We start from the raw sequence: 18588 nt of genomic DNA, 5'->3' as shown, positions 1-18588 counted from the left end.
TTCTGTATATTGATTTTGTATCCTGTGATGTGACTAAATTCATTTATCAGGTCTAGTAGTTTTTTAGTGTGGTCTTAAGGTTTTCTACATACAGTATCATGTCATCTGCAAATAGTGGAAGTTTTACTTCTTCCTTACTGATTTCTTCTTGTCTGATTGTTGTGGCTGGGATTTCCAGTACTATGTTGAATAAAAGTGGCAAGAGTGGATGTTCTTGTCTTGTTTCTGATCTTAGGGGAAAGTTTTTTCCCATTGAGGATGATGTTAACTGTGGGTTTTTCATAGATGGCCTTTATTATGTTAAGGTATGTTTCCTTTAAACCTGGTTTGTTGCGAGTTTTTATCATGAATGGATGTTGTACTTTGTCAGATACTTTTTATGCATCTCTTGAAATGAGCATATGGTTTTTATGCTTTCTGTTGTTCATGTGACCTATCACATTGATGGATATGCAAATATTGAACCACCCTTGCATCTCAGGAGTAAATCCCACTTGATCATGTTGAATGATTTTCTTAATGTATTGTTGGATTTGGTTCGCTAATATTTTGTGGAGAATCTTTGCATCTGTGTTTATCAGAGATACTGGCCTGTAGTTCTTTTTTTGTAGTGTCTTTACCTGCTTTTTATTTATCTTTGAGTAATGTGTACAATGTGTATGAATAACCCATCCATTCACATTACTTGTTTTTTCAGCTAGTGGATGGACCCTTCTGAGATGGGTGGGCATAGCTTTTTAGTTTCTATTGATTCCATTCCCTGCCTCCTTGGCTTGCTCTATCCTCTTACCTTCCAATCACACTCTGGTCTAGGGCTTGGGAAATAATATAGGAGATATAGTCCTTGGCTCATCAAGGAGAGAGCCTCATAGAAGGAGCCTGATGATGAATAGATGAGGGTGGTGAGGTCTAAGCCTGCTGGAATGGCAAGCTCTCTGGGGTTTTCTGGGACTGTCAAGGGGAGAGGCAAGAAGGGTGTCATGAAGGATGCAGTGATGTAGCCATGTCCTTAAGGGTGAGCAGATACTTACCATTCACTGCACGTTTACAGAAAGGCTTATTATAGCTCAGTTTAAAGAAAACAGAATAGCTTAAAGATGCAGGTTCTAACTGGGAGTTATTGGTCTCTCGATTGAAGTACAGATGTCCTTGCCCATCTGCCTCATTCCCTTAATTTGATATGTATTAGCAAAAGGAGAAAATGTGTGTGAGGTGTGTGTGTGTGTGTGTGTGTGTGTGTCTTAGAGAGATGGATGGATTCAGGTAATGGAACACAGCAGAGTCTGGTCTTCATGAGTTAATAAATTCTGTTGGCTTGTTAGCCAACCATTCCATTGCAGTGTCCCTTCAAGGACTGTCTACCTCATGAGCCCTCTTTCTTCTTGGCTTTTAGGGCAGGCTGTCCCTGCTGGATCCCATGTGCGGCTGAATCTCCAGAGTGGGGCAAGAGAAGTGAAACTCCAAGAAGAGGACAAGTTCCGAAGTAATTTGAAAGGGTTGAAAAAAGGCAGAAGGTATAGTGACAACCCTAGGGACCGGGAGGTTGACAACACTGATTTTGTAATACTGAAAGTAACGACAGTGTGATGTTTGTTACCCAAATTCATGTGGCTTTTTAAAAATTTTGAAATTTCGTAGTCTAGAATTTGTGATAAATCTGTCAGGGTTTTGTGGACGTTTACTTGTAGAATCTTTGGGAAGAAATAGTTTGCAAAGCAAATTGATACTTTAGGAAAGGCTGTAGGGGGAATGCTTAACCTGCTTTAAAAATGAAGCTATTTTTCCCAGTACTTTAAGAGCACCCATTTGAATCCCAACAATTAATGTGCTGATTACAGATGAGTCATCTATTCATTAAAACAGGCCTGTTAGGCCTTCTGCTTTGCAGTAATACTTCCTTGGTGAACAATAAAATTGCATTTTAAACTCTTTAATTCAGACTAACTTTTCCTCTTGTTAGTCCATATTAAACAGGCTTTCTTGCAGGATAAAAGTTCTCCAGTGGTAAGAGATTGCTTTATTTTTTAATAACCAGTTTAGAGTATTTGATTTTGGACAATTTGTCTCTATTTTTCTGTTCTTTGCCTTGAATTAGTAAGTATTATTTGCAAGTTCTTTTTTATGTGAGGGAGGAGGAGGCATGGGGTTTGCAGGGGCTGCTGGAATTGGGCAATCTGAAAGGTCATAAATACCAATCATGAGGTTTCTAACACAAGGACCAGCAAAATTATGGCCTGTGGGCCATACTGGGACTGCTACTTATTTTTGTACAGCCCACAGCTAAGTTGTTTCTTACATTTTTTAACGGTTGGAAAAAAGCAAAAGAATGATATTTCATGGCTTTTAGAGATTTCACTGCCTGTAAATAAAGTTTTATTGGAACACAGTTATGCTCATTTGTTTATGTATGGTCTGTGGCCACTTTCCTGTTACCTGGCAGAGTTGAGTAGTTGGGACGATTGCCATAAGGCCCATAAAACCTGAAATATTATGTGGTCATACCAAAGAGTTTGATGCCCCTGTTCTAAATACATGCAAGTATTGGCAATCAATAATGGACTGAGCAGGGTTAATGTTACTTAGTCCTTGAATTTTCGTTATTTTGACAGTATTCTGCGGTTAGATAAGAGCCAGAAAGGGAGCATAGAGACCCAGTTCTTACCTGAGTCATTTCTTTGATGTACTCAACAAAAGGTTATTCAGCCTGTCCATATGCACCTTCAGTCCTGTAGCACCCACAACCCCACAGAGCAGCCTGCTCAGATGTGGGTAGTTTTTAGTGTTAGAAAATTTGATTGTATATGATGATAAGATAAGGAGATATTTGTCCTCCACACAGTCACTCCAAACTGGGGAGGATCTTTATCTTCCCCCATCTCTCTTGATAGGCTTATACCTGGAGGCCATATGATGATTCATTTCTCACAGTCATTGAAGAAAGAATAAAATTTCATTGTTGTAACCCCTGCCAAGCTCCCTCCATCCCTAGCACACATATTATGCACACATATATCAGTGTCTCAGAGGATGTCAGGAGGTCTTTTATCACCTCAGTGCCGAGTCTTATTTTCTAAATAAAAAGGCTATTTTATTCTTGATTTAAGAATATTGAATTAGGAGCTTGATTAATTTGGAATTTGTTGATTTTACTACTGTGGAAAGTTCTTTTTCCAGGACCTGACCGTAGATCTTCAGTAAGATTGTGGAATGCTTTACTGGTTGCTCTTATCTTTTTAGAATAGAAATCAGAGTTATTCGTGTGGTCTGTAATAGGCACACCATAAGAGAGAGATACCTGTTCTATTTCTACCTCTTTTCTCCTTCGGAATGTTTCTGAGGGTTCTGGTCTGGAATGGCTTCCAGGGTATACTGGACATATCCTCTTACTTCTCAGCATTTATTAGTAGTGGCAAACCTGTCTGGACAGCAACCCAAAGGCATGGACAAGGTGGTGTGGGTTTCACTGCTGTGAGCTCAGTAAATCTCTGCCTGCCTTCAATGGTGACTTCTTCCTTCTGCTGTGGACCTCATCTCGGCCTCCTCCAATTCCACTTAAAAGTGTCTTCTGGCTCTTCAGTACCAGAATGGGAACAGAGGCCAAAGGTCAGGGCTCATTTCCACAGTTGTTACAGTATTTTGATTATCTGCTTATTCTGTTTTGGGGGACAAGACAGACAAGACCCATATCTTTCCATCAGATTGCCAAAGAGGTTGGTGATCACAGGGTTAAGAACCACTGGCTAAGGAGAGATGGGGACGGTCCATTTAGCCTAATCCATGGCAGCCTGTCCACCAGTTCTGCTGGATACGGGACTGGCCACACTGCTAACTAGAGCTGTAATGACTCTGGGCTATAAAACCTGGGATAAGACATCTGACTCTGACTTGTTTCAGAGGCCTCTCCTGGGACTGCCTTCAGTGTATATTTGGTTCCTAGCAGCAGGGCTTTCTCTTGCTATTTATGTCTTAGGCATTGTCATCTCCACTGGTTTTAGTCCATATTCCTGTCAACATCCCAACATTGTATCTGTCTTTTTTACCCTGGAACAACCATCTTCTTTGAATCACCCTCTTTTGTTCAGAGGGATGAGGGACAGTGTACATCCAGGTTTTCCCATCTTGAGCATTTAACATGGTACAATACAGCATTGTGGTTAATGGAGTGGGCCAAAGACCAGGCCATTTCCTTGCTCCATTCATTCATTTCACAAAAGACCTATTGAGTGCCTATGTGCCACACATTAGAGGTACAGTAGTAAACAAAACAGGATGTCAGCATTAGAGAGGCTGGCCAGCAGAAAAACAGAAAAATAAAAATGCAAGTGAAGTAATTACAGATAGTGGTAGTATGTAGGGAAGAAATAAGCAAGGTAATCAATCCCTAGGGAAGGCCACTTTAAATAGGATGGTTTGGAAAACCTCACTAAGATGATATTTGAACTGAGACCTGAAGAATGACTGGGGTTTAGTCATGCAAAGAGTTAATTTTACAGGGTTAAGGTTAGAGCATCTCAGGCAGAGGGAAAAAGAAGAGTCTCCAGCTTTGTCAAGGAAGAGACTTCATCAAGTTTGGGAAACAGGAAAATGACCAGGATGACTAGAGAGCAGGAGAAGGAAGAAGAGTAATAGATGACTTTGGAGAGTGGCCTGATGAGGGGCCAGATCATGTGGAGTTTGGAGGTGCATGTTGAGTGGTCTTCATTTAAGTAGAACTGTAATGGAAAGCCAGTGGAGGATTTGGGGTGGGAGAGTAGTTTAATATGATGTAGTTTAACAAAGTCAGTCTAGTTGCTGTGTGTATGGAGAGTAGATTGAGGATGGACAAAAGAAGCACAGAGAGACAATTAGGGTGTCATTTCAGTAGATCAAGTAAGACATAATGGTGGCTTAGTCTAGTGTGTCATGATGGAGAGTGGTTGGGTGTGGAGATTTAATTTGGAGGTAGTGCCAACAGGACTTGCTTATGATAGGTTTAGGGGTTGAAGGAAGGTGGTGGGGGAGGTATTTGAGATAAAGCCTCATTTTGGGATTTAACACAACTAGGTTCTTAGAAGTACCATTTATTGAAATGGAAAAGATTGAGAAAGGAACAGATTGATGGGGAGAAACATCAAGACTTATGTTTTAGATGTAGTAAGTTTGAGGTGCCTGATGACCATCTGAGATCCATGATATATATCAGGTAGTTGTACCACTGGCTCATACTCAGGGGAGAGGATTGGTTAAAGATGTAAATTTGGACATCATTGCCTGACATACTTTATTTAGTTTTAAAGATTTTATTTTTTTGAGAGTACCAGCAGCGGTGTGGGGGAGGAGCAGAGGGAGAGGGAGAAGCAGGCTCTCTGCAGAGGAGGGAGCCTGATGTGGGGCTTGATCCCAGGACCCCAAGTTCATGACCTGAGCTGAAGGCAGATGCTTAACCGACTAAGCCACCCAGGTGCCCTGCCTGACAGATATTTTAAAAGAACTAGGGAAGAATGTGGAGATAGAGAAGATTGTTCAGGATTGAACTCCGAGGCATTCAAGTATATAGGGTTCAGATAGGAGATGAGAAACCAACAAAAGAGAGGAGGGAAGAAGGGGAAGAAACAGCAGAATGTAGTAACAAGAAGCTAGGAAGGAGAATGTTTCAACGAGGGGTGAACTGTGTAAATGCTGCAGAGCAGTTGAGGAGCATGACATGAGTGAAGAGTCCCATTGGATCTGGTCGTCCATTATTTTCGTAATTTTTTTTTTAAAGATTTTATTTATTTATTTAATTGGCAGAGAGAGAGAGAGAGAGACAGCGTGAGAGGGAACACAAGCAGGGGGAGTGGGAGAGGGAGAAGCAGGCTTCCCGCGGAGCAGGGAGCCCGACGCGGGGCTCGATCGCAGGACCCCGGGATCATGACCTGAGCCGAAGGCAGTCGCTTAACCAACTGAGCCACCCAGGTGCCCCCATTATTTTAGTAATTTTGATGAGAAGTTTTAGTAGGCTGTGAGAACTGAATCTGGATTAGAGCAAATGGCAGTGTTGGTAGCAGTCATGAAGATGAGAATAGTGAGTTAAGACAATGTGTTCATAAAGTTTTACCTTGAAGGAGAACAGGGAAATGGCATGATAATTAGAGACTCTGGAGTCCAAAGAGTGTTGGTATATTCAAAGGAATAATCCAACCAAAGAGAGAAATTGAAGATGCAGACAAGAGGGAGCAGTATAATTATGGGAGTTAAAGCTTTTGAAAAGGGAAGTGGGATCTGGAACATAAGTCTAATAGGAGTAGGGACACTGTTATCCATTTGCCATAGAAGGGAAAGCAGACAATGTGTATTTGGTGCAGGTTGGTGTATAGAGGTGATGAGGGGAATAGGAATGCATTCTTGATGATAGCATCTATTTTTCTGAGTGAAGAATGAAGTGAGAATACCACCTGAAGATGATTTGATGTCTGTGTGTGCAGTCACGTATGTGCGCACTTGTAGGTATGTGTAATTTGGGCTGAGAATGGGTGATGGTGAGCGGCCTGGAAGAGTGGCACTTAAGGCGGTAAATAGAGCAATGAGACATGATGGGATTTGTTCCGACCAAGTCTTAGAGGATGGAGGGGTAATCCGTTCAAGCTGTGCCCCCAAATACTTATCTCTCTCTTAGGGATAAGGGGCAGGGCAGTGACATCCTCATGCTACTGGCAGCGGGTGATGCTCTTCTGGAAGAGGGATCATCTTCCCTACCTTGTAGGATTGTGGTAATCAGTTGAATGAAATAATACTTTTAGGGACGCCTGGGTGGCTCAGTCGGTTAAGCGTCTGCCTTCGGCTCAGGTCATGATCCCAGCGTCCTGGGATCGAGTCCCGCATCGGGCTCCCTGCTCTTTGGGAGCCTGCTTCTCCCTCTGCCTCTCTCTCTCTCTCTGTCTCTCATGAATAAATAAATTAAAAAAAAAAAAAAAAGAAATAATACTTTTAAAGGATTAAAACAGTGACTGACACATGGTTAAGTGTTCAATAAATGGGAGTGATTAACTATTATTAATTAGTTTATGAGGATTGAGGTTTAGAGAAGAAAAGTGTTTTTCTCAGGGCTCTAAGGGGTCTCTGGGATGAATCAAAGACTAAATGGGCAAAGCCCTAAGAGCATGTGCCTCTCATAAGAGCTGAGGCCTGCTGGCATCTTGACTGTTTGACTGATATGCTTATCTGGCCCAGAGCAGCCCATTAGCCCCCTCCTTCCCCACCTGCATATATCTCCTGGGTTATCCTTAAACCATCCCCCTCCCAACTGCCTCCCCCCGCCCAGAGCTGGACAGTCTTGTCAAGCACAGACCACATTCCACACTTACTTTGTCCATGTCACTCTTGGTCTTACCTCTCTGTTCACTGATCAGAAATCACCATTGGTGGCAAAACGCACTCCCCATCCCATGAATGCTTTCTCTCCAAGACGAATGGTCATGGCTTGGATCAGCTCCAGGGGGCTTTGAGAAGACACCACTCAAGTCTTCATCAGGTTCTTGAGATGACATCCACATTGGTTACTTTCCTCCCTCTCCTCGGAGGCTGACTTTGGAAGATGGTTGGCTTTGCATCTAGTCCTCAATAACTCAAACTTATTCCTTGGTCAGAATGACACCTAGCTCCTGCATTTACTCTGTGCCCAGGAGTTGGTTTTAAAGGTGTGAATTTATCCAGCCTGTTTTTGTGAAGAAAGATTGCCTTGTGAAATCAGGCCAGGCACGTGGTGGGGAGGTGGGGGGGGGAGGGGCTCAGGTCTCCGTTGGTCCCTTTACTAGAAGAATGTAAATAGGGTGCTTGTTATATCCTTTGTGCCCACTATCCTCCAGGAGGTCCTGCCTGTCACGCTGACAGAACAGCATTGCACTGACATTCCAGACATACTTCTGCCTGTGTAGCTGGCTGAGGGCTCTCTGTCCATGGTAGGCCTCTGTCTGCCCCATGGCATTTCCTCCTCTTTCATGAAATGACCCCATCTTCAGCTGTGTATTTCCTCCTTTAGCTTCAAGGTCAGACTACCTGTTGGACTTGTGGCTGACCAAAGGCAAAGCTAGAGTGGTGCACTCTGAGTTAGAGCTGGCCTGGCTTACCTTGTTTTGGAGTGCCAGCCCCTGCGGTGGGGGGGTGTTTTTTTCTTGGGAAAGATGATGCCTCCTTCCTGATTCTCACCTTCTCTTTGGACAGGCTGGACATCAACACTAACACCTACACATCTCAGGACCTCAAGAGTGCACTGGCAAAATTCAAGGAGGGGGCAGAAGTGGAGAGTTCAAAGGAAGACAAGGTGTGTGATATTCTTTCCAGGGAGTTAGTAAGCCTACTGGACAGCCTTGAAGGGAATCACTTCTCCCTGAAGCTGTTAAAATAAACATGGGGTTATGATAATAATATTGTAAAATAATTTAAAGGGCAGTTATGCCAAATAAGTAATCCTTTATAGACACTTTAAAAATATATACCAGTGGGTGCCTGGGTGGCTCAGTTGGTTGAGCGACTGCCTTCGGCTCAGGTCATGATCCTGGAGTCCCGGGATCGAGTCCCACATCGGGCTCCCTGCTCAGCAGGGGGTCTGCTTCTCCCTCTGCCCTCTTCCCTCTCGTGCTCTGTCTCTCATTCTCTCTCTCAAATAAATAAATAAAATCTTTAAAATATATATATGTATATATATATATATACATATATATATATATATATACACCAGTGCTGGGAGCATTTCATTGTTTAGGATCCACCTTTGCCTTATATGTTTGGGGAAGATGAAGCACAAAGCAGAGATAATCATACTCTTCATTATCACAGACAAGAGTGAGGTGAATAGAGATTAAAACACAGATCTCCTCACTTACACTTGGATTGGACACAAGCTTAAAGAACAGAGGAGCTGGGCTGGGAAGGAAGCCTTTCTCCTTGTCCATGTCTTTTGAACATGTAGCAAGTGTATTCCCTGTTCCAGGGCTCACGTTCCTTAAATGTACAGTGCAGGGGTGGAACAAGAGGATGGCTGAGGTTTCCTCCAGTTCTAAATTTGTGTACAGACTAAGGGAATGAGAAGGAGAAAGAGGCAGAACTGCAGCCCCTTGCTATGCCCCTCATGTCTGGGAATGCTTGTGGTTACAGACTTATACCAGAAAGAAATCTTAAACTTGAGATGGAGCACGAACTCATGGGATAGAGAATTCCAACATCATTAAAAAAAAAAAAAATATATATATATATATAGTTGTTGGACGAGAGAGAGAGAGCGAGAGCGTGAGCACAAGCAGGGGGAGCAGCAGAGGAAGAGGGAGAAGCAGACTTTCTGGTGAGCAGAGAGCCCGATGTGGGGTTTGAGCCCCGGACCCTAGGATCATGACCTGAGCTGAAGGCAGACGATTAACGGACTGAGCCACCCAAGTTCTGCTCCCTTATCATTTTTTTACACTTCCATTTGAGTCCCATCCTTGAAAGCAACTCCTCTGATGGCTACTTTAGAGACCTTTCTAAGTTCTCCCTTCCTCTTATCCCCCTCACAGTCCTCTTTTGCTTTGTCTCTCTGCCAGTGCCCCAGAATCCTGGCAGTATCTTGGAGGGGCAGCATCAGGTTCTTGACAGCTTGTATGTTAAGTGGAAGAAGCCTTGGGTCCCTCAGATCCTTTAGAGCTAAGCGTTTCTGAGACAAATGAGCTTTTTTTTTTTTTTTTTTTTTTTTGGTGTCGGAGAGGACCTCATTAGGATGTGTTAATATGCAGACCATGTTCTCCATGTCTTTCCTCATCTTAGTGAAGTCACATCTCCCAGTATGGAGAGTGTATATGGTATGAGAAGATGAGTAGCAGGATGGCAGTGGTAGCAGCAGTGGTTGTAGGAAGGTGATAGATAAAATTGCATTCTACCACAGGATAGGAGGGTGAGGAAAATCAAATCCTCTTACCTGGTGAAGCGGAGGTGAGCAGAGGAGAGAGGTGTGTGCTTAGGTGCTTAGAGCAGAGATTGATGTTCCTGTGGCCAGGGATTGGGCTCATTCTCACTCATCATCCCCTCACCATGGGCTCCATGTGGGCCTGATGGAAACATAGCAGTCAGCCCCTGATCCATGTCTTCTCTGTGGGTGGAAGACCCACTTTACCCCATCTCTTCTCTTTGTTCTCTTTTGATGGTCTTCTTTCCCATAGTAAAGTTTGTATAGAAAAGTATGAATATTAAGAAAATGTTTTTTAACCTCACACCTGTCAGAAGGGCTAAAATTAACTCGGGAAACAAGTGTTGGTGAGGATGTGGAGAAAGGGGAACCCTCTTACACTGTTGGTGGAAATGCAAACTGGTGCAGCCATTCTGAAAAACAGTATGGAGGTTTCTCAAAAAGTTAAAAATAGAACTACCTTATGATTTAGGAATTGCACTACTAGGTATTTACCCAAAGGATACAAAAATACTGATTCAAAGGGATATATGCACCCCGATGCTTATAGCAGCATTATCAACAAAAGCCAAATGTCCATCAACTGATGAATGGATAAAGATGTGGTGTACCTACACAGTGGAACATTACTCAGCCATCAAAAGGAATGAAAGCTTGCTACTTGCAATGACGTGGCTGGAGCTAGACTGTATTATGCTAAGGCAGAGAAGGACAAATACCATATGATTTCACTCATATGTGGGATTTAAGAAACAAAACAGATAAACATATGGGAAGGGGAAAAAAAAGAAAGAAGGAAACAAACCATAGGAGACTCTTAATGATAGAGAACAAACTGAGGGTTGCTGGAGGGAGGTGGGTGGGAGATGGGCTAGATGGATGATGCTCATCACTTGTTGTGATGAGCATTGGGTGCTTTATGTAAGTGATGAATCCCTGAATTCTGCTCTTGAAACCAATATTGCGCTGTATGTTAGCTAACTAGAATTTAAATAAAAATTTGAAAAAATAAAAAACCCCCCAAAATTAAGATTAAAATAAAAAAATAAAATATTTTTTAAATGTAAAAGCAAGAGATTAAGTTTTCGGTTGATTTTTTTTGCAATTAAAAAGAATCCTTTCTCATTGCAAGAGGAGATCCCAGTATCAGTACCCAAATGCAGGATCCTTATTCAAGCTGGTATAAGTCAACTGCTGTTTGCAAGATAAGGCTGACACACTCCTTACTTCTTTGGAGTGTAGGTTGTTGGCTTCTTAACTGAGGTGCTAGAGCCTGGGGTTTTTCTCCTGCTTTCATTTGGAGCCTGTTGGGATTGACTCAGCTCATCGTCAGTGCCCTTGGGACTGGCAAATAAATTGACTTGAAGTAGGTTGGGGAGTTTCTGACATGTCTCAAGCTCTTGGCTGCAGATGGCATTATGCTTTTTGTTTATCAGTCTTTAAACTCAAGTTGTGTGGTGGCTTGCAAGAACAGGATGGTGCTTTTGCTATTTATAAAAGCAATACTGTCAAATATTGTGCCGTATCCTATCATTTGAGTGAATGTTTTTCTGACTTGATTTTTTAGGGGGAAGGGCACCAATTCTATTGTATATGTTTGTACCTTAGATTTAAATGAATCAGTCCTTCCCAGAACCCCTTACCTTGTGGAAAAACTCCCATCTAGCCAGACAGATTTGGACTGTTGAATCTGATCCCTTTATACCTCTATTACCATACAAATGGCTTGATGCCCTATTTTATTATGTCAGCTGTTGTTCACCTGTATCCTATAAATTGTTCCATTTAAAAACATGACTTTCTTAAACTTTTGATGCTGGACAAGATAAAGTAGACTCATTTCTTAATATTACTCCTGCTAAGGACAACTAAAAACCTTGGACATAATACTAAAAGCAAGTATAAGAAGACTCTAAAAGGTGGGAAGAAGAAAGGAGACTGGCTAGTGACCTTGGAACTTGAAGAATAACATGATAGTGAGTTCCTTGGACATTCTTTTTGCCCTTTGTATATCCCAGAGTGGGCATTCGAGAGGCCCACATCCAGGAAATGCCAACAGGTACAGATAGAAAAAAGCCCTAAAAAAGACCTATTCTTTCTAGAGAAATTGCTAGGAAAAGAGCAGCCTAAAAGAACTAAACCCTTTTTGACAATATCTGTCCTACTTTAGCCAAAGACGATGGAAATCTCCCACCCCACCCTTAGTGCCAGTGGAAATTGAAGGGAAACTTGGATTTCCACCTCCCACTTTGTGGTAGCAGGCTGCACTCTTATTCCTCCACCAGAGTGGTGTCAGCAGAGGCCGAGTGGGTAGACCGAACTTCTGCCTCCTATCTCTGGCAATGATATGATGTGATGCAGTATTCTGCTACCTTGACCAAGGTGGCATCAGTGAGCCTTGAACAGAGAGCTGGAATTTCTACCCTCTGCCCAATGGTGGGATACTATTCTCTGTTTCCCCTGCTGGTGTGGTGCCAGCAGACACCAAGTATGGAGCCTGGTTTTCCACCCTCTACATTGGGGGTAGCAAGCTGCTTCTCCTGTTGGGGTGGTGTCAGTAGAGGCCAAGAAGGATATTTGAATGTCTTCTTCTGCCTGACGCTACCAAGGTGGTTTTTCACTTGGAGCAGAGGTGATGCCATTGTGTGTATTGGTCAGGGTGGGGGGAATGGGTGGTGGTGAATGGAGAATCTGTAGTCTGACCTTCTACTTGGTGGCACTGAGATAGCGTGAGGCATCATTTTGCTCCCCACTCTGGGACATTGTCAGTGAGGGTAAGTGAGGAGCCTGAACTTCCACCCTCACACCAGCATCAGTGAAGCAGTGTTTCAGTTCCCCCAGCAGGGTGATAAAGAGGCCAAGGAAGGACTTCTTGTGCCAATGTAGAGTGTCCAGTGGTGGCAGGTGATGTTCTTCCTCCTCCTAACTAGAGAGTGGTGGTAGGATTTTGGAGAGAAGGGAGCTGGAGAAAAGGATTTCACAAATGAAATTTTGGGCATATTCTCTGGTGACCCACATGAGAAACTGACCAGAATTAACACAGCAAAAGATTTGATAACTGAAATGCAGTGTGGAATACTGCCCGGTGTCTAGATGAGCCTTTGGCAGGATATAAAGGAAACAGACCAAAATAACACTGCATAGGGTCTGGAAACTAAATTATCTTAGAGTCACAGCCACACAAGAAGGACAGAACCAGTGTATTAAATGTAAACATTTTAACTGCTTACTGAAAAGGAAGATTCAGTAAGAGAAATCTTAAAACTAATATCCAAAATGTCCAGAATACAAAAAAAACCAAACCTTGAACTAATAGATAATAGATGCCAACAGTGAGATGACACAGAAGTTTGAATTACCTAAAAAGGATTTTAAAGCAGTTATAAAAATCATTCAACAAATGATTATGAACACTCTTGAAACAAATGACAACCTCAGCAAAGAAGTAGGTGACAGAAGAAAGAACCAAATGGAATTTTTAGAACTGAAAAAAAAAATACAACTCAGAATGTTTAAAAATCACTGAATATCAGGGCTCAGTAGCAGAATAGGAAAGAGAGAGAAGAACCAGTAAACTTGAAGACAGAGAGAAATGACTAAAAATAGGGAAAAAATGAAGAGAGACTTAGGGACCTGTGTGATTATAAGAAAGCATTTAACATTTCTGTCATTGGAGTCTTAGGAAAGAAGAGAGTACTGAAAAATAATGAAAAAATAAACTAAGAAATAAAGGTGGAAAAATCCCCAAATATGATGAAGGGCATAAATGAATAGATTCATGAAACTGAATTTTCAGTAGGATAAACTCAGAGAAATCAACACCATGACTCTTCACAGCTACAGAAAAAATGTTGAAAACAGAAAAAACATACTGCCTTAGGGTACAATGATTGACTGTGCATTTTTCATTTGAAACTACCAAGACCAGAGTATGTATCACAATATTTTTCAAGTGCTGAAAAAACTGTCCACTCAGAATTCTATAGCCAATGAAAATATCCTTCATTAGCAAAAGAGAAATCAAGACATTCTTACACAAAATTGAAAACATTTGTCACTAGCAGATGTACCTAAAAGAATGACTAAAGAATATTCTCCAAATAAAAATGAAGTAACAGTAGAACGACACTTGGAACCATCAGGAATAAGAAAAGAACAATGAAATGAATGAAAATAAGGGGAAAAAGAATAGACTATCTGGGCGCCTGGGTCGCTCAGTTGGTTGAGCGACTGCCTTCGGCTCAGGTCATGATCCTGGAGTCCCTGGATCGAGTCCCGCATCGGGCTTCCTGCTCGGCAGGGAGTCTGCTTCTCCCTCTGACCCTCCCCCCTCTCATGTACTCGCTCTCTCTCATTCTCACTCTCTCAAATAAATAAATAAAAATCTTTAAAAAAAAATTAAAAAAAAAGAATAGACTATCATTCTCTTACATTTGAAAAATAATGTTTGATAGTTGAAACAAAAATTATGACCTCTTCTGTAGCTCCATATACATTCAATATGAGTTTCACCATCAGAGTTACCACTGTTACTTTCTTTGCTGCACTTTGGTCTTTCTTGGCCACTTCTTTTCTTTTGATTACCCATTTTTATGATATGTTACTTGGGCTTGTCATTAGAAGATGAGGAAGTCCTACAACTACACACTTGACATCTGTGTTTGAACTGAGAAACGAATTTTTAGTGACCTGTCAGACAGACCTAGAAAGAAGTGGTATGATCACCCACTCATCATCATGACCATTTATGTTATATGTAGTGAGTTGTGGACTAAAGAGCCAGCAACAAAGTTTGTACTTCATGCGATTACTGTTAAATGAAATTTGTGGTAACTGAAATTTGAGTAGTGTTGGGAGAATGGTGTTATTGAAACTATAGTATTTGAACTTGGTGCATGTAAGATCTGTGCAAAGCAAAGACTGTATCTGATTAAAGACTTGTATCTAGAATATAAAGAACTCTGAAAGCTCAACAGTAAAAAGTGACAACATATTTAGAGGATGGGGAAAGGAAGTGAACAAACAGATAATTCACCGAAGATGATTTGTGGATGGCAAATAACCACCCGAAAAGATGTTTAATGTCTTTAGCCTTTGGAGAAATGCAAATTAAATCCACAATGAACTATCACTATACATCTATTAAAATACCTAAAACAAAAGTGGTGATAATACTAAATACTAGTGAGGATGTGGAGAAACTGAGTGTTTCATACATTGTTGGTGAGTATGTAAAATGGTACAGTCACCGTGGAAAATAGGCAGTTTCTTATAAAACCAAACACGTTTGTCATATGACCCAGCAGTTGTACTTGTGGGTATTTATTGCCAGAGAAATAAGAACTTGAATTTATATAAAAACCCTTATACAAATATTTATGTTCATAATAGTCAACACCTGGAAACAACTCAGATGTTCAACAGGTGAATGGTTAAGCATTCAGATGTATACTGTACATCTGTATAATGCAGTACTACTCAGCATTAAAAATAAATGAACCATTGATGCATGTGGTAACTTGGATAGATCTCAAGTGCATTATGTTCCTATAAAAATACTATCTCAAAGGATTACAGACCTTGTTATTCCATCTTTATAACATTATCTAAATGCCAGAATTAAGGAGATGGACAACAAAGTAGTGATTGCCAGGACACAGGGATGGGTGGGAGGGTGAGGTGCGCTGTAAAGGGATCGCACAGTGGAGTTTGGTGGTGGTGAAATAGTTCAGGAGCCTGATTGTTCTGGTGGATACATGAATATATATATTGGATAAAATTGTATAGAATAATATACACACATATATGTGCACATGTAAAAGCTGATAAAATCTGAGTAAGGCTTATAGTCTAGTTAACAGTATTATACCTTTGTCATTTTCTTGGTTTTGTTAGTGTACTGTTAACGTAAGATGTTGCCATTGGGGGAAGCTGAACCAAGGGTACATGGTACTCTGTGTATTATTTTTGTAACTTTCTGTGAGTTTATAATTATTGCAAAATAAAAAGTTTTTTTTTTTTTTTTCTTAAAATAGGCCCTCTTCCTGAGGGCCAGGTACACATCATTTTCGTGAGGTGGAGGTGACTTATTTCTTATCCTGCTCACTTGCCTGACATCCCACAGCTCTAGACAGTAACTCAGCTTCCCCAGACCTCTTTGCCCTGCCTTTGGTGGCCATCCAGAGTCCTTTAGCTGGGTGTAGGGAGAGCATTTCACTGTTGTTTTAGCCTGAAGAAGCAGTAAATGACATCCCATAGGTAGCATTGCTCTGCTAGGGGCTTGGTCTTTTTTAAGAGAGGCTGATTCATTTCTTTGGTTGGTGTTTCTATGGAGTACTTGTAACTGGAGAGAAAATCCATAGGTAATAGATGAGCAATTTGGAGCTGACAGCTGCTCATCATTCTGCTTTTTATAAATATTCCTGCCTTTTAATTTTTCTTGGAAGATAGAGACACAAACCACTGTGACCTTTTGGGCTCTATTTATAAGCACTGTCCTCTAAAATTGGGAAGAAAATGGGAGTGTCACATGTATAAAATATCTAATTGAAGTCTTTTATTCACCTCCAACATAACTTCATTTTTTAAATTTTTGTATGTGTGTGGGGTGGGGAAGGATTGAGAGAAAATTGAGACTTGAGTATAGTACATACAGTAATTTAGCCACTTCAAACAGTTGAACAAATTGTACACCTGTAGTTAGTTTGACAGTAATGAGAGTGATTTAATTTTCATCAGCAAATTGCTCCCACTCTGATAGCTCTTTACCCACAGTTTCCTACATCTGGGTTTCCCTAAAATGTTGCTGGATTGGGCAGGGCACAGCAAAGATAGTAAATGATTGTAGAAGATACAGAACCAAGGTGTGGATTATTCCACCTTAGACCTCAGCCTTTTCAACTGAGTTTAGGGATTGAAGGTGAGCTTGCATTGCTTCCCCTGACCTCAGTGATGGCAGCAAGAAGACTTTCCATTCTTTTTTTTTTTTTTAGATTTTTATTTATTTGTCAGAGAGAGAGAGCACAAGCAGGGGGAGCAGCAGAGGGAGAGGGAGAAGCAGGCTCCTCACTGAGCAAGGAGCCCGATGTGGGACTCGATCCCAGGACCCTGAGATCATGACCTGAGCCGAAGGCAGACGCTTAACGACTGAGCCACCCAGGCATCCCGACTTTCCATTCTTCTTGAACATTAGAAGTCAGATTGGGATAAGTGAACCTGGAAAATCTTGAGTGTGTTTTTGGGGCAGAGGTCTATATAGATAGACTCTGAGGGCTCTCTTCTGTGGGCATCTTAGAAGGTGCAGGTATGCTTTGAAGACAGTGTGGGTTTGGTTCTAGACCACTGCAATAAATCAAGTCAGATTACTTTTTTGGTTTCCCAGTGCATGTAAGAGTTATGTTTACTCTGTACTGCAGTCTACTAAATGTGCAATAGCATTATGTCTAAAAAACAATATACATACCTTAATTCAAAAATACTTTTTTGCTAAAAAATGCTAACCACCTCGAGCTTTTAGTGAATTGTAATCCTTTTGCTTATGGAGGGTCTTGTTTCAATGCTGATGGCTGCTTGACTGATGAGAGTGGTGGTTGCTGAACATTAGGGTGGCTGTGGCAATTTCTTAAAATAAGAAAGCAGTGAAGTTTGCCACATTGAACAATTTCATGAACAGTTTCTCTGCAGCATGTGATGCTGTTTGATAACATTATACCACAATAGCACTTCTCTCAAAATGGGAGTCAGTTCTCTCAAACCCTTTGACTGCTTTATCAACTGAGTTTATGTAGTATTCTAAATCCTTTGTTGTCATTTCAGCAGTCTTCACAGCATGTTCACCAGGAGTAGATTCCACTTCAGGAAACTACTTTCTTTGCTCATCCATAAGAAGCAACTTTTCATTCATTAAAGTTTTGTCATGTTGCAACAGTTCAGTCACATCCTCAGTCTCCACTTCTAATTCTCTTGGTATTTCTACCACATCTGCACTTATTTCCCCCACTGAAAACTTGAACTTGTCACAGTCATCCATGAATGTTAGAATCGACTTCTTCCAAACTCCTGTTCATGTTGATAGTTTGACTTCTTCCCATCATGTTCTTAATGGGATCTAGAATGGGAATACTTTGCAACAGGTTTTCAGTTTACTTTGCCCAAATCCATTAAAGGAATCACTATCTGTGGCAACTGTAGCCTTACCAAATGTATTTTCTTATTATTATAATTAAGACTTGGAAGTCAACATGACTTCTTGATCCATGGGCTGCAGAATAGATATGTTAGTAAGCATGAAAACAACATTAATTTTGTTGTACATCTCTCAGAGCTCTTGGGTGACCAGGTGCGTTGTCCATAAGCAGTAATACTTTGAAAGGAATTTTTTCTTTCTGACGGTAGGTCTCAATGTTTGTCTTAACATATTCAGTAAACCATGTTGTAAATAGACATGTTGTCATCCAGGCTTTTTTGTTCCATTTATAGAGGACAGGCCAAGTAGATTTAGCTTAATTCTTATGGGCCCTAGGATTTTTGGAGTAGCAAATAAAACAATGGTTTCAACCTAAAGTCAGCAGCTGCATTAGCCCCTAACGAGAAAATCAGCCTGTGCTTTGAAGCCAGGCATTGACTTCTCCTCCTCTAGCTATGGAAGTCCTAGATGGCATCTTCTTCCAATAGAGGGGTATTTTGTCTACACTGAA

At 41.2% G+C, this 18588-nt stretch overlaps 1 protein-coding gene across 1 annotated transcript in view; it reads left to right on the top strand.

The window, feature by feature from the left end:
- The window catches only part of SIL1 (SIL1 nucleotide exchange factor), a 210462-nt gene that overhangs the window by 119188 nt on the left and 72686 nt on the right, over window positions 1–18588 (top strand). The window contains exons 4-5 of the mRNA XM_021701868.1: window positions 1394–1514; window positions 8179–8278. Coding sequence (XP_021557543.1) covers window positions 1394–1514; window positions 8179–8278 — 221 coding nt within the window. The remainder of the gene's footprint in view (window positions 1–1393; window positions 1515–8178; window positions 8279–18588) is intronic.

This window comes from Neomonachus schauinslandi, chromosome 7, assembly GCF_002201575.2.
Source record: "Neomonachus schauinslandi chromosome 7, ASM220157v2, whole genome shotgun sequence".
NCBI lineage: Eukaryota > Metazoa > Chordata > Mammalia > Carnivora > Phocidae > Neomonachus > Neomonachus schauinslandi.
The sequence above is the reverse complement of the archived record's forward strand: the minus strand, read 5'-3'. Positions and strand labels throughout refer to the sequence as shown.